Source organism: Lepidochelys olivacea, assembly GCF_965140295.1.
Source record: "Lepidochelys olivacea isolate rLepOli2 genome assembly, chromosome: 11".
NCBI lineage: Eukaryota > Metazoa > Chordata > Testudines > Cheloniidae > Lepidochelys > Lepidochelys olivacea.
This window is the reverse complement of record NC_140421.1, coordinates 57,456,554-57,471,631: the sequence shown is the minus strand read 5'-3', so window position 1 is coordinate 57,471,631 and position 15,078 is coordinate 57,456,554. Positions and strand designations below refer to the sequence as shown.

Genomic DNA, 15,078 nt, shown 5'->3' with positions numbered 1-15,078 from the left:
CTGTTTTTAACCGTTCAGAGGAGTGAAGTTCTGGAACAGCCTTCCAGGGAGAGCAGAAGGGGCAAAAAACCTAATTGGCTTCAGAACTGAGCTTGAAAAGTTTATGGTGGGGGTGGTATGATGGGTCTGCTTATGATGGCATGTGGCCCATTGCCAACTGCCAGTAGCAAAAATCCCCAGCTGCTAGAGATGGGACACTACACAGGGAGTTACTACAGATAATTCTTTTCCACATATCTGCCTGGAGGGTCTTGCCCACATGCTCAGGATCTAACTAATCATCATATTTGGGTTGGGAAGGAATTTTCCCTCAGGTCAGATTAGCAGAGACCCTAATCTAGCATAATTAAATAAACTAGTGTAAATGATGAATTCTCTGTAACTTGAAGTCTTAAAACCATGATTTGAGGACTTCAGTAATTCAGCCAGAGGTTAGGGGTTTATTACAGGAGTGGCTGGATGAGGTTCTCTGGCCTGCAATGTGCAGGAGGTCAGACTAGATGAGTCCAGGACTTTGTTCCCTGAACAGGACCACCAGCTGTACTCCTCTCCAATGGGTGGAGCAAGCCAAAGGCCAGGAGCTGCTCCACCTGTGTGGAGACAGGCTCTCTCACACACAGGAGGAGTCTGCTGTGATTACCCCAAGATTGCAAGACCTCAGTCAAGGGAAGAGTCTGAGTCTAGACAGCCTGTTCAGACTTTCCCACTAGCCACACTGCCTCAAGAAACATGTCCATGAGGTTAAGTCCGTCCTCTGCAGCTTTTGGGACACAACAACTGAACCAACATCACCAATCAATGACTTTCCAGAGAAACTCCATCCAGACTACTGCCAAAGAGCTGCAGGCTCCCATTTCAGCTTCCCAACTGGGTAACCAAGTAACTTAACAAGGCATCAGGCACCGTTTTAGACTCTCCTCCTTTTTACAAATGTTCCCCTGCCCTTCCCTCCCATTATTTGTACGCTGTTGAGGAAGGACTGTGCTAAAGACATGCTGCATGGGATATCACCTCAAGGGGAGCTGCCATCAAAAAAGAGACCCCCTTCTCCTGCAGGAACAATCATTCTCCCACCAAAAGGGAAAAAAGGCAAAAATCACTCCCGATCCTCATTTCCTTCCACAAGCTCTGACTACTCCCAAACTCTCAACTTCAGATCATAACCCCAAACTTGAGACGCAGGAGAGGTTCTTTCTGCCAGGCATGTGAGAAAAGTGGTAAAACCAGTGAAATCCAGTCAGAGAGAAGGTGAGTGGGGTAAAGCCAAGGGATATCTCCTATCCAACATAAAGACACAAAATTTACCACCCCCTGTATACTCAGCCTTTGAAGAAATCTCTAGGGAGGAATGGGAAATGGTTGTCAGCAATCCCTGAAATTCTAGAAGGTTCCAAAACCCAAAGATTCTCCCAATTTTCCCTCAAGTTAATGCAGCAGTAGCATTTCTGGGTAAGACTTTCTTCCCAAGAAATCCTGGAGGCATGAACATAGAAGACACACTTAGAAAAGAGGGACTTGAAAGCTTCAGCAGCCGGCCTTGAGCCCTCATTGGGAACAATATACTTAGACCCACAATGACCTAATGAACTCCAGTACCATGATGAATTTAAGTCAGTACTAAAGGAAATAAACCTAGTGACAGCAACTCTGTATGAATCCAGGTCTTAGTCTAGACATCAGGTGAGCGAGGGAGACAGCAAAGCAAGAAAACTCACTGGAGCTTCATTTTCCTTCACGTGGTCTCTTGAGATTTTTGGGTGAAAGGTACTGTATAGCATAATATTGCTTAATAGGGCAGCTCCCAATTAATGAGCCACAAAATAAAACAAGTGCCAAAGGTGGAACTATTTGGCAACCTTTTTGGCAGTTTCAGAAGAAATGCAAGGATTGAATGCACATGGATTATCTTCTCATTGTATGAGATGACCCCCACCAGTTCAGGGCTGAAGCATATTGCTAGGCGGTAGGCACCTTACACTGCAGGTGTCTGTGCATTATACTAGCAGAAATAGGACTCTGTGATGTCCCTGTGCAAGTTTTCATAACTTAATTCACACATCATTATTTAAAACAAACTTTTTTCAAAGAGTAATCAGCTGACGTTAAGAGACAAGTTTTCAAAAGTGCCTTCCAAATTGCTCTAGCAGATTTTACATATGTATGTGATTATATAGGTAGGTCTCAATTTAGCATTTGTGAATTGTATAGTTAAATGTGTGACTACTTGATTTGTGCATACAAATGGCTTTACATGTATACAAAAGAATAGCTTTGAACATTTAACCCATAAAATGCACCATACTTCACCAAAAAGAGCTTAAAGACAGCAATGACTATTAATATGGGCCCTTTCAAAAAGCTAGATGCCTAAACAGTGGGATCAAAATTACTAAGCAACCAACAACTCCCCTCAGTGAATAAGAGTGATAGAGTGCTGATCACTTTTTAAACATGAGGCAATTTATTCAAGTGCCTTAATAAGGATGTAGGAACTCAACTTTAGGAGTATATTTTTACAACCTTGAACGAGACAAATTTTGTGTCAATGTATTTTCAGAATCAGCAAAGTCTACATGTTTTTCATTTCATGAAATAATAAACTGGATTATTTAAATTACACTTAACATTCCTTCCTGGTCACAAATGTTGTCATACAGGTGCAGTCAATCACACATTCTCAAGATGTATTCTACTCTCCAAATTAGAATTCCGGTGAGAATGGATCTGTCTCAAATGCTCCCTTCCTCGCTGCTCTTTTCATCTGCCATCCATGTTATTTCTTGTCACTGTTTCTATTTAATATTTTCTGTTATGGATTTCTCCATTTTTCCTCATCTCCCCATAACCAATGAACATTGCATATATTTTGTATTTTTTTTTCTTAAAGATTTTATGGGAATTGAACTATACTTAGGATTCATACATCTCTACCTAAAAATGTACTTCCCTCCCCCCAAAAGGGTTAAGTTAAAGTTGGAACTGTCTCTCTGACTAAACCTTCATTGAAACACAAGATTAAAATACAGTATAAACCAAGTCAAACTCAGGCAGCGGTGAGATTTTATTTCCATTTCAGAGGTTGAGAGGCACAGCTTTATCGCATAGAAGGAAAATGTGTCAGAAGGCTGGTACTCTGGCTGCCAGCACCTGAGAACACAAAACCCTGCCTCTCTCTTTCAGGTGGGGCCTGTACAAGCAAATCTGATCTTTGACTGAAGCTAAATCTTCAGTGTATTAATCACCCTTAGCACTACTATATGCAGTACCTTTTGAGAATATTTATTAGGCCCATTTAAATAGCTTCTTATTGCATTTTAATGTTCATTCATGTATAAGTAAGGAGACTTAAAGCCATCCATGCACTAAAGTGAAAAAACATACTTTTAAATTCATAGTTTTGGATGAAGTGATAGATTTCAAAAGGGACAATTGCATTAAGATAATACCCACTCCTTATAAATACTAGAACCAGCATCTGTCTCAATATGGGAGACAGTTCTTGTTGCTTTACAAACTTAATCAGGAAGACTAAGACTACTGGCAAGTCACTAATTTTTCATATTCATACTCCGGTTTATGTGTAATTTGTATCTTTATCAGGTAGACAACATATGTTCTCTTATTTGAACTAGTACAGTATTTACAAAATTACTGAAATAGTATTAAGAATCAAGCTTGAATTATTTACTGGCACATGGATTAATTCTCCAAACAAAAGTCAAGTAACTAACTTGATTACACAGTGTCAAAACAGGAATTTGACTTTACATGTGTGAGCTACAAATGGGTCCCTTGTCTGTACACCATAACAGAAATACACTAAAAACTATTAAAAGTAGATGTTTGGGATATAATTAGACTGTTCATAAACTTCTAAAGATCTTACATTTTCAATTCCTAAGTTATTTCCTGTCCACATATAGAATTTCTGGTCATGTACGAGTCTAAACATAATGGTCTACTGTGTCCATCACATAGATATAACTGATTCATTCTCACTACAATTTGTGAATACCTCCTGTGTAAAAAAAATCCCAACACCTCCCGCAGTTCAGGTGCGATATACATAACCAGATTTTTAGTGGCTTCTTTGTAAAGTTGAGGTCCTTTTTGTATTTGGGACTGGGAGTTTCTTAGTATTAGAGGCAACTACACCAATTCAGCTATCAGTTTTTCTTAATTATGTTTGGCTAGAACTGAAAGTTTTGGCTTACTTAGATCACAGTAGTTTATGCCACTCAGACTGAGGAGGAGATGAGATCTCGTATCAAGCTATAATTTTTCCCTTTAACAATTTTTATGGTGCATAAAACAAAGCAGGAGTTTGATTAGATTTCTAAACTCTATCAAACACTAGTTATTTTATTTATATTTGGTACATTTCCTCTTCTGAGCAAAAGAGTAGTTCAGGTTGCCGTTTTAACAATTCCCAGCTGCTTAGTCCACAGCATGGAAGGGATAGCTGGAATTTTGATTTTCAATACTGATTTGTTTTGTCCAAACAGAAAACTGGCATGACATTTTGAATTAAAATCTCTTAGTATCTGTTTAATGTTGACAAGCAGAATTACTGTGGCTAAGTAATACAAATCAAACCATGAATCAGAAGAGACAGATCGTTCAGGGAAAAACACTGAAAGCTGTCCTTTGCTTATAATCAGGCCACTTATTTAGATGTTTGTATTAATAATGTCTAGGGAGGTGGTCTATGAAAGGAATTTCCTTACCTTTCTTTGTATTCTTGAATCATTTAGCTCTTTACTGAAGCAAGACAGGGCATAAATGCAAATTCTAGCCCCAGCCTCTGGGAAGAGTAACATTTCTACATTCTTAAACAAGGAATATTATTTGAGCTCAAAATCTATTTTGTATCCAGAAATGAGAGAGCGCAGAACTTACTCTACAAAGCATGAAATATCCAGTTATCTGTATTCTTGGAAGAAACGGGGGTGGGGGGAGAATGAATCTTTTAGCAAAATATATTGGTATGGAAAAAGAATTTTTTTTAATTTTAGCCACTTGGTTTTAAAACTTAATTCAAAAGTCAAATGTAGCTCAATTTCCCTATTATGTAGAATGCAAATTTGTAAGTGAAACCATTAAAATATTTACTAACCAAATCAATGGTTTGCTTAGGCTAACTAAAGTTTTGTGGTACCACTCAGGTTCATGTATGTACACTGTCTGAGTACTTAAACAGTACTAAACAGTAGCAAGGAAAATATAAGCAGTGTTTCACTGAGGCCGTTTATATTCAGCTTAGATAGTACAGTGAGTCAACTTTACAGTATGACATATTAATTATGTGAATGAGAACAAACAAGATTAACAGTACTGGAGGCTTTTACTAGAACTCAAAGCATGAGAGAAGGGGAAGAGAGAAGTTTAAGGTGTTAATGAAGTTCTGAGCACCATTCCACTATCTTCAATTTTACAAAAAATGTTTAGTAGTGAAGAGCACCAGCTTTTTGCCTGTCCCAGGCCAATGTAAGTTTGTCAAAGTGGCTGTACAACAGAAATGTCCTAGGGTCTATCTTGCAACAGCAGATTGTTACAAAGCTAAATACATCTTATTACCTCCAAAGTGTAATCCTCTACCCTCAGTACAAATTTCAAGATATCAAATCAAGTCATCTGACCTGTATAAGATAAACCTCAAGTGTACAAACACAATAGCTAAAGCTAGTCACTAAGAGCGCATCTGATGCAGTGACCCTGCTGACCATTAAATACAATTTTAAAAATGAAAACACACAAAAATATCTGCCCAGGAAGGCAGCACTGTATAAGCACTTTAAAACCTCTCTCTCTCCATGTTCTCATTTTATATCCAGATGGTACAGTTGCTTAGGGTATACTTGACTTGTAATATTTTGTATTTAATACTTAAGGCATGTTCAGTATATTTTGAAGAAATTACTATTCAAAAATAAATTAGCTCTCATTCCCAGGTAAACACACCTTCAAGAGGAGGTATAGTTTAGATAAATGGCTTGGCCCACTAAGGCCAACACTTTAACCTGTTTCAATACATAAACAGGCCCATGACAATATAAGTCTCTACTATGTGAAGAAGCCACAAAACTAACTTTATCTAGGCAAGATCCATTTAATAAAAGAACACTGCTAGTGCTTTTAGATTCTCTTCATTGATGTACACCATTAACAATAAGTCTGCTAGAATAGTCTTTAAAACATTTAATTCTAATCAAATTCTGGACAGTTCAACACCATTAAGCAGCACTCATGGAACTTGTGAGTTATTGCAAATCTGCAAACGACTCCAACTATGGATGCACTTCACCTCAGTGGATACAATCCAGGTGAATGGATGAAAGCACACGGTTAGTCATACTCTCAACGTGAATCAAAGTATTGCAAGGCTAGAGTTCAATTTTTTTGCTAAGACTATAAACAAGACTATGCTAGTACATTGTTCTGTAGTGTAATATGAACATTGTGAGGTATAATCTGTAAGCAGTTACTATAGATATGCACAGGTATAAAACCACTAAGTACCTTACTACAGGCAAGAGGAAAAGTTATTTTCAGCCACTGCTATTCTTTTGAGAAGTCAGGGAGGAACGAAAGTGGAGGACTTTCACAAGAAAAAATAATCTTTCCTTGCCTTAAGACTCAACACATCACTTCCATGATGTATACAGGCCTCTACTGTTACAGAAAGGCAAGTCCAGAAAGTACACAACTGTCTCTCATTAGATCAAAAATATACTTTTGGTAGCATAGTAAAGTTATCCTTTTGGTATTACTAATACTGTAGTTGTGTTTAATATTTGGATATACACATACAAGAATAGTTGATACTATATACTCACGCCCAAAAGCAGAAGTAAAACTTAGAAACAAATGAGTTATTTTTTAAAAAGTAAGAGCTAAAATTAGGAATAAGCTACATTACAAGGACCTTCCTGCAGGATTCTAAATTTAAGGTACGTATTAAACTCAGAACTAAGGCTAACATTGCTATTTCATTAGAAAATAGCTTGTGTGAAACCTTAGTCTCACCTATCTTTTTAATCAGACACATTTGAGGATTGTGATCCAATGATTGTTTAGCAGCAATTTTACACAACTGTAATTATTTTATTAACAGGTATTATAAACAGATAATACTAATTTTATTTAAAAACCATGAGTGCCACATTGATGACTATACAGTTCATGAATAACTTAAAGTATTTCCCATATTAAAAGGCAATGCACACAGCATACAAAAAGTATACTAAACAAAGCTATAATAAGGATACATGATTGAAGTGTCTAAAATGATATATACAGTACATAATGTCAATTGTGTGTTCAGTACAGTTGCTTTCTGTACCACAATTCCCATCATGCCTCACTTTCCCCAGACACTGAATTCTGCACCTCCTCTTCCAAAATTGGTACAATCAGGTTATCCTTGGACATCAAATTATATTTCATCACAAATTTAGTGAACCGGTGACACAAAAAGGTTTCATTCTGAGGATGGAAAAAAAATATTTAAATTCCAATATAAAATAAAATGCATTATGACATATAAGAGAAGGGAATATTTCAAACAGAATTGTGGGAAATTTATCATAAAAATCCTGGAGCATAAATAAATTGTCCCCTTGGTTTTGTAAGTTTTAGGAACATTGGGTGGTTTACAACTAAATAATAATACCACAAGGAATCCATTAGTAAAATAGTTTTATTTCCCCCTTTTATATTCATAAGAGTGGACACAAGGACCTATTTAAGCTTTATTTTCATAACACAGTGTTAAAAGCATAACACACAGTGTTAAAAATATTCAAGTCCCACTATAACAAGGATGAAATCAGATAAGCAATTCTGTGTCAACTATACCCTGGTTCACTATGCAAAGCCCTAACAAAAGCTGTATATAGGTGCCTACCTGTGGTAATTAAATCCCTCCCCCACCACACATATACACCCCAACTAAACAGTGAGCTGAGCCATTCTTTAGCTGCTACTAGAGTCCACAGGCTCCAGTGGAATTTGCACCCACTGTGCTCCTCCCCATGCTAGTCCTTACCCATGTTTTTACTACCATTCACACCTCTAAGCCCTCCATTCCTGACTCTAGTCAGTTAAAAAAAATAGTTACAAGTACCATATATGCCCCTGAGATCCCTGTTGAGTCTGTGGCTTTAGCATCAGACTTCTCAACTGTTAAAATGTTTCCTCTACTACTATGTGAAAGATATACACAAACAAGTAACTGACTGTACACAAGTGCTGTCAAATGGATAAAGTAAACTGAAAAAATATTTCTCTACTTTTAATGATAATAATCCTATGGGTTTCCTGTAACACTCAAAGGCAAGGAATTTTCATAACAAGTGTCATTGAACTGACGGTATTAAAGTTCTTGTAAAGCTTTCTGCTTCTGTATAGTGAACTTCTACCCAATTTAGGAGAACTATAATAAACAGGATTAAAAAAGCACAAATGAAATTGCTTAGTTTGAAGACCAAAGTCATTCATGTGAAACTTCACACAATTCTTATATACATGTAATCTATTATGAACTGTACTTTCCTTGGCTAAGGAGGTATGTGAAGTGAAAGTGTTAAGAGAAGAAAATATGTAACAACTGCAGAAGAACAATGCGTGGCATCACTTTAGTAAACGCACTAATGAAAGTAAATGCAAAGTAGTCAGTTACTTACTTCATATTCATCAAATATCTGCCGATGATGAAAATACGCATGGGAAAATATTCTGTAAATCCTACGGCACACTGATCCTAGTTTGGCTACAGAGGATTCCTTTATGCTAACCCTGTAAGTCAAATGTTATAAAGTACTTAGTTTTACAAATCTACCAGTTGAATACAGATATACACATACACATGTGCACCTGTGTATTTAGTTTTAGTTGTTTATACTGGATTAATTGATCCCACTTGAAATTCCAAGAGTTAGGTTTTGTGGATGACTGATTACAGAATTTAAATGTTAACATTATTCTTGAAAGATTTTAGTAAAAATATTAAGTTGCCTCATTCTGCATATTTAAAACTGTGTATTTTGATTGCAGAAACATTGGCTTCTTCCCACAGAGAGCCAAATTTTTAAATTAATCTAGTAGGGGCTAGATTCCCCATTTCTAGCACAGAGGGATGCAAACTGCACACTCCTTCCCCAGCAGGACCATTGTGCTCCATGGATGCTCCTCCCCAGAAAACACAGCTTTTACTTTTCCATCCAGGCTTCCATAAATTGGCATGGAGACTACCTGAGGACCTGAATCTGTGCATGTCCTTGGCCAGGCCTCTTTGTAGACAGTGGTGTCCACTTTTGGGACTGCACTAGTTTGGTGTGGGTTTCCCAGCACAGCAGGTCTAATAATACCTTAAGCCACCACAACTCCCTCCCTCCTTTGAGGTGGGATTTTCCCCACTAGAAACCTAGAGTCCTGGACCACACTGAAAAACCCAACTTGATTAAATTGCATTGGTAATATATTCCCTTAAACACCTCTGTTTTACCTCTAACAAGCTGGTGGCAGAGCAGCACTAAAAGCAGGACCTCTCCCCATACTTAACAACAGTAACTGTGGACATGCTGCCACATTTAGTATTTTTCATCATATTCTGTAATGCTGTATATGAACAATACAGTATTTTATTCTACTAGATACATGAAAAACAATTTGCGTTACCAAAAACTGTTTCAGATTTGTTCCACCTATGAACAAGATTTTCTGAATGTAAAACAACCCCACCTCCCCACAAAAAAAAATTAAAGATGATGCTTCTAGGAGTTTTACCTGCTGGGGAAATATTTATTGCTATTCAGAAGACATGCAGCTCCATCAAGCGTGTGCCTGGTGTAGTCTATAGCAGGACACTAAAAAATATTAGGAGGGGAAAACAGGTATGACACTGCATCACACATAATATTTTACACAGAATTGTCTGATATATCACATAGCCATTTTGAATTCCAGAAGTTTTACAGAGTTTCTATAAGGGTCTGAGTAAACTTCCCCCACATTAGAGCTGTCTCTGTCTCCTTTGTTTTATTACTTATCGCTCCAAGTACCCCTTATTGCGTTATTTCAGGAGGATGCTTGTTTTGGAGATGGGGCATATGCACAGGAGTAGATGATGTTCTAATTAAGTGTCTCTTTAGCAACTAGGAGTCCGGTGGCACTTTAGCTCTTTAGCAACTGACATGACAGAAGTTCTATAATGGAAGAACACTGCCAAAGAAAAAAAATTCATCCCACCGCCTACAAGTTAGTTTGGCTTCCATGGCTCAGTCATGAGGGCAGATTATGGACTGCTTCTCAGTTGCTTTGACAAGCAGGATCAGAGTCCATGATCTTCCCACTCCTTGTGCTCCACCCACTTCTCCAATAACTTACAATAAATCCCTCCCTACCTAGGAGAGGAAGAATGAGAGTCAAAGCTTCTCCCAACCCAGATGTGGAGATAACTGGGCTGAATGGAACTTACTAGAGCTTGAAAATATTTTTTCCCCCTTATCTAAACCTTAATCTGTGTATAGAACTTATCCCTTTGCTCTGCATGCTATGTACCTTTGGGGTGAACAAATAATGCTTTGTTTTGAAGAAGCTGTTTTAGAGTCCATTTAAATCAGCTGCTGTCAGGTTGCCAAGGAAAAAGGGCTTACATGTGCCAAATACAGTTGGGTTTGTCAGGTTAACACAGTTGGTGAACAGGGAGGCTGCAGCTGAAAGATCCAGTCTAACAGTGGTAGGACCACATGAATCCACCCAAAGAAGGGTGAAGGTAACAACATCTGTCACCTGAGGGGTATACTCAAGAGGCAGTGAAAGGGGTCGAAAATGCAGTTCACCTCGTAATCACTTCATCTGGTTTAAGTTAAAGGGGGGAGGACTTTGGGCAAAACAACTGGAACAATTTTAAAGGAACACACTATGATTATGGAAGACTAGGTATGAAGAGAGATCAGATAAGACAGACAGCTCTACTATCCTCTAAACCAACAGCCACCAGGAAAGCCACTCTGAAGGTAAGAAAATACAAGTTCACCAACTGGGTGACTCAGACAGGAGCTTGGGTAATGTTCCATGTGCTTGGACATTCAAATACATAACTCTACAACCCGGTCAGAATTTGAAGACGCACTCTCCTTTGACCTGCTCTTGAGGTGCTAACAGGGCTAGTCTAATACTCCACAGTTTGTGAAGCTGCCTCTCCCTTTAGGACTGTGTCCTCGACAAGGCTGAATATCCACGTGGCATCTCACACGGTCATGAGATTGGCTGGCCCCTGGAGAAGGAAGCCTATCCCTAGTTTGTGCTGATTTTCCCACCAGAGCAAAGATCTTTTCACCTGGATGTTCCAGGTTGTCTCCTAATCAGACTCCTGTGATAGCTAGTTCAAGTGAACGCACAACATCCTTAATGCAATGGTGCAAGAGGGACAACTGTGGTATTTCCCACCCTCAATTTTAACCTTCTCTGGGTGTTCCAAGCTGCTAGAAAAATTCTCTTGAGGAGAGTAGGGCAACATTCCTGCATGTTGCTCAGAGCGAGGCAGGACAAACTGGAAAAGCAGAGAAAGAACTGGAGAGTGTGAAAATCCTGGCTGTGATTGGTCATCATTGTGCCTGTCAACATACTAGAAGGAACCAGCCCATGGTCTGTGCTGTAGCAGACCAAGCCATGGAAAAATTAAAATCCCCATACTTAACTGTTTAAATCATGCAGGGTTAATGACAGATCTCATTGACTGAGTGACAAGTATTCCAAACTAATACACTATAACTTGGTTGGTCTGGACACGTGAAACATATCAACACACCTATGAACGGGTAGCAAAATATCAATTTCCCATCTCCTCATCAATACCCCATAATTATTCTGTACTGAATTTTAGATGACAAACACTGTTAGCTTGAGGACGTAGAAAATAAGAAGTAAACTCATGTAATATTCATTCAGTTTTAGCCTGGCCACTTAACTACTTTCCAATTATTAAGAACATACAAAAGTCAGTTTCAGTGAGGAAAAGGAAAAAACTAAAAACACGAACCAAGATTCTGGATGGTCCCTTTTTCTGATTTTGTATGTTCACTTCCAATTCCATTTCTGTTTGAGAAAGTTTGTTTCCCACCTCCCCCAAACTTCTTTCTTCACTTACTTCAAAGGGAAGGTGTCATCATGTGCTTATTACGTTTCCCCCCCCAGTGCACATTATTTCTGGTGAAAGATGTTGAACTTCTAGCTATGGAACAGGCATTTTTATTGATCTGTACAGCAGCTAATACAATAGCACGGCAAGCACCCCAAAGCATCCCACCTGAGTGCCTCAACCCACCCCTAAAAAGGAAACTTTCTCCAAGGCTGAGAAGAAAGTGCAGTCTCCATGACTACTTAGTCCTTGATCTCTTTGCTAAGACTCTCAACATAATGATGGTTGTAATGTGAACAGTTGTATACCAGGGCCTACCAAGCATGCATTAAATGTTACTGATTCTTGTTCATGCACCAGTACAGAAAAATTAAGTCAGACTACTCAGCAGTCTACAGTCTTACTACCGAAATTTGCACAAAAACTAACTAAGGTCAAAATCCAAGGGCCAGAATGGCCCTTTGCAAGGAGAAAGCCACAGGAGGGTGTCAGAGTAGCTGAAGATGCAGAGGTTCCCATTGCAGAATTCCCTGCAAGTTGTCACCAGGAGCAGGGACTTGAGAGTCCACAGGGAGGCGGGGAGAAAGAGAGGAAGACTTCCAACTCCATGAAACTGCAGAGAAAGAAAGCTCGATCTGATAAAAAAGAAATCCCTTTCTGCTGCCCAGTAACAACTATGGAGGTGACCAGAGAAAATGTAATACAGATTAAAGCTATATTACTCTTCCAGATTCCCACACAAAAGGTGAGGGGGAAGTAGGGATCTGTATGAGACTGTTATGGAGAGCAGCTGGTTCCCTGCTCTTCTGCCTCCTATGAGTCACTACGGAGGATGTGAGAAGCAAGCAGGGAGTTCTGCTATGAAAGTCGCATTCCCACATATCCCTTCAATTTGACTAAGACAAGATATGCACGGACGGCCCCTTCGGTGCATGGATCACTGAAGAAAATATGGGCCTTTACAGATATATTTCAAAAAATATCCTCCTTACCTCTTTGGGCGTTTTATGGGCTGCACAAAGAAAAATCCATTGTTCAGTTGCTGTCATCTGAGTGCATGTATCTGGGTGGCATTCACTCTGTTGAAACAGTTGTTCGGTTAATAAAATACCAAACAGAGAAAGCAAGATTTAATCATTATTAAAAGAATTTAACTCCCAATTCCTTAAAATCAGAAAAATATTTTAAAGCTACCTGATCAACTAAAGACTTCTGGAATGCTAAAACTATGTTCCTAAAATCATGGTGGCTAAAAAATGTGAACTAAAAGTTTGCAAAGCTTTGCGAGCTAATATTACATCTAAAAATACAAAAACAACCTGGTCTCTGACACAAACATTAGAGAACAAGAAAAGAGAGTTACCTGAAGCTTGACAGCAAGTCCATTGAGCTCAAGACAGAATTGTCTAGAAATTTAAATACAGCATTGTCAAAACAGTTCCCCTAATGGAAACATTTTAACACAAAGAACAACTTGTCATAAAAGCTAACGGTTTTATGCATCTCTAGCATTTTTAACAATTACATTACATTGACTGGGGTGTAGAAAGCAGAAGAGGAATGAGATCAAATGTAAACAATGTTCAAAATAATTTCAGCAGCTATGACATATTTAGAATCTGTGGACATATCTGTAGAATATACAAAGAAGAAAATAAAAAATAAGAGGAGACTATAAGAGGACAGGAATACAAAAAGATAAGTCAGAAAATTTAATTTATTATTCGTTCAGAGGAACTCATACAACTATATTCTAGTTTTCTCCTTTGTCAAAAAGGATAAACTGAACAGTATTCCAATAGAAGAGACTAGGAAAATAATATTTTCTCCCTTAGGAAAATCTACATTTTACAAATTTGCTTTTGATATCAATTCATGTTTAAGGAAGGGGGAGAAAAAAAAAAAGAAAAAAAGCAAAATCCCTTAAAACATGCACTGAAGAAAAACACATTATAAGGTGCAAACTGATCAAACCTATCTATGCTATATATCCTGAAAGTCTAATTCTGAGGCTTTAGTGCCATCCCCAAATGCTCAAGAGAATACTACCGAGACCTCCAGGAGTACCTCTCTTTAAGTCAGCCAGAGTTGAGGTGTAATGCAGTGAGGCTATGTGTGGAAGCTGCTGCTTGCCTCACTCTCAGGCACACGCTAGCAGACGGTTTAGAGAAGGTTTAACGCTTCAGAGGAGGCAGGGTAAAATTTTCAGAAGTGACTAACTTAGCCACCTCAGTCCCATTTTCAAAAGAAATATAGGCACTTAAGAGCCTACATCTCATTAAAAATCATTGGGACTTAGGCTCCCAAGTGCCACATTTTTAAAGGTATTTAGGTGCCTAGTAGGATTTTTAAAAGAACCTACGTGCCTAACTCTCATTGGGAGGCACTAACTTAAAACTATTCTTACCCTTCAAAATGTATGGTGATGGACTGACAAGACAGTCAAACTAAGGAAAAAACTGATTTTTTTCAGAATGCCAGGACACTAATCTTAGCAAAGTGATGTAAAAACCAAAGCAGGAATAAGGGTGGAAATATCAGTTAGCAGAATATTGAGTCTGTACTATAATAAAATAAATACTTTCAGTGACAAGGACAGTTTGGAAACATAAAAGGCATCTAGGTAGCCAGCTTAACCAATGTATTATAACAGCTAACAGACATAAAGAGAAGGCCAGAAAAATTATCAAGATTTCCCTGATAGTGACTGCAATAAAAACAGAGAACATGTTTACTGCAAAAAGTATTTTCTTTCAGTTTGTTAAAAACAGGCCTCATGACTAACAGCTATTCTGGAGAGCATCTAATGATGACAATATTCATATTTTAGTAAGCGAAAGTAAGGAATTGATGAGATTGATGGGAGGAGGTGCTATGGAAACTCATGGCTGTCCTTTCAGTCCATACTGACATAGTTCTAGAAATGAACTGCAAAG

At 38.3% G+C, this 15,078-nt stretch overlaps 1 protein-coding gene across 5 annotated transcripts in view; it reads right to left on the bottom strand.

The window, feature by feature from the left end:
• Positions 1–3,043: 3,043 nt before the first annotated feature.
• The window catches only part of LOC311528356 (MOB-like protein phocein), a 32,711-nt gene continuing 20,676 nt past the window's right edge, over positions 3,044–15,078 (bottom strand). For 4 of the 5 annotated variants that reach the window (XM_084643313.1, XM_084643308.1, XM_084643310.1 and 1 more), the window contains 5 exons: positions 13,506–13,548; positions 13,135–13,221; positions 9,787–9,866; positions 8,685–8,796; positions 3,044–7,485 (listed from right to left, as the gene is read on the bottom strand). In XM_084643313.1, the coding sequence (XP_084499439.1) occupies positions 7,354–7,485; positions 8,685–8,796; positions 9,787–9,866; positions 13,135–13,221; positions 13,506–13,548 (454 nt within the window). In that variant the 3' untranslated portion in view covers positions 3,044–7,353. Of the gene's footprint in view, positions 7,486–8,684; positions 8,797–9,786; positions 9,867–12,236; positions 12,756–13,134; positions 13,222–13,505; positions 13,549–15,078 lie in introns of those variants that run through there. The other variant, XM_084643311.1, reaches the window with a different exon arrangement.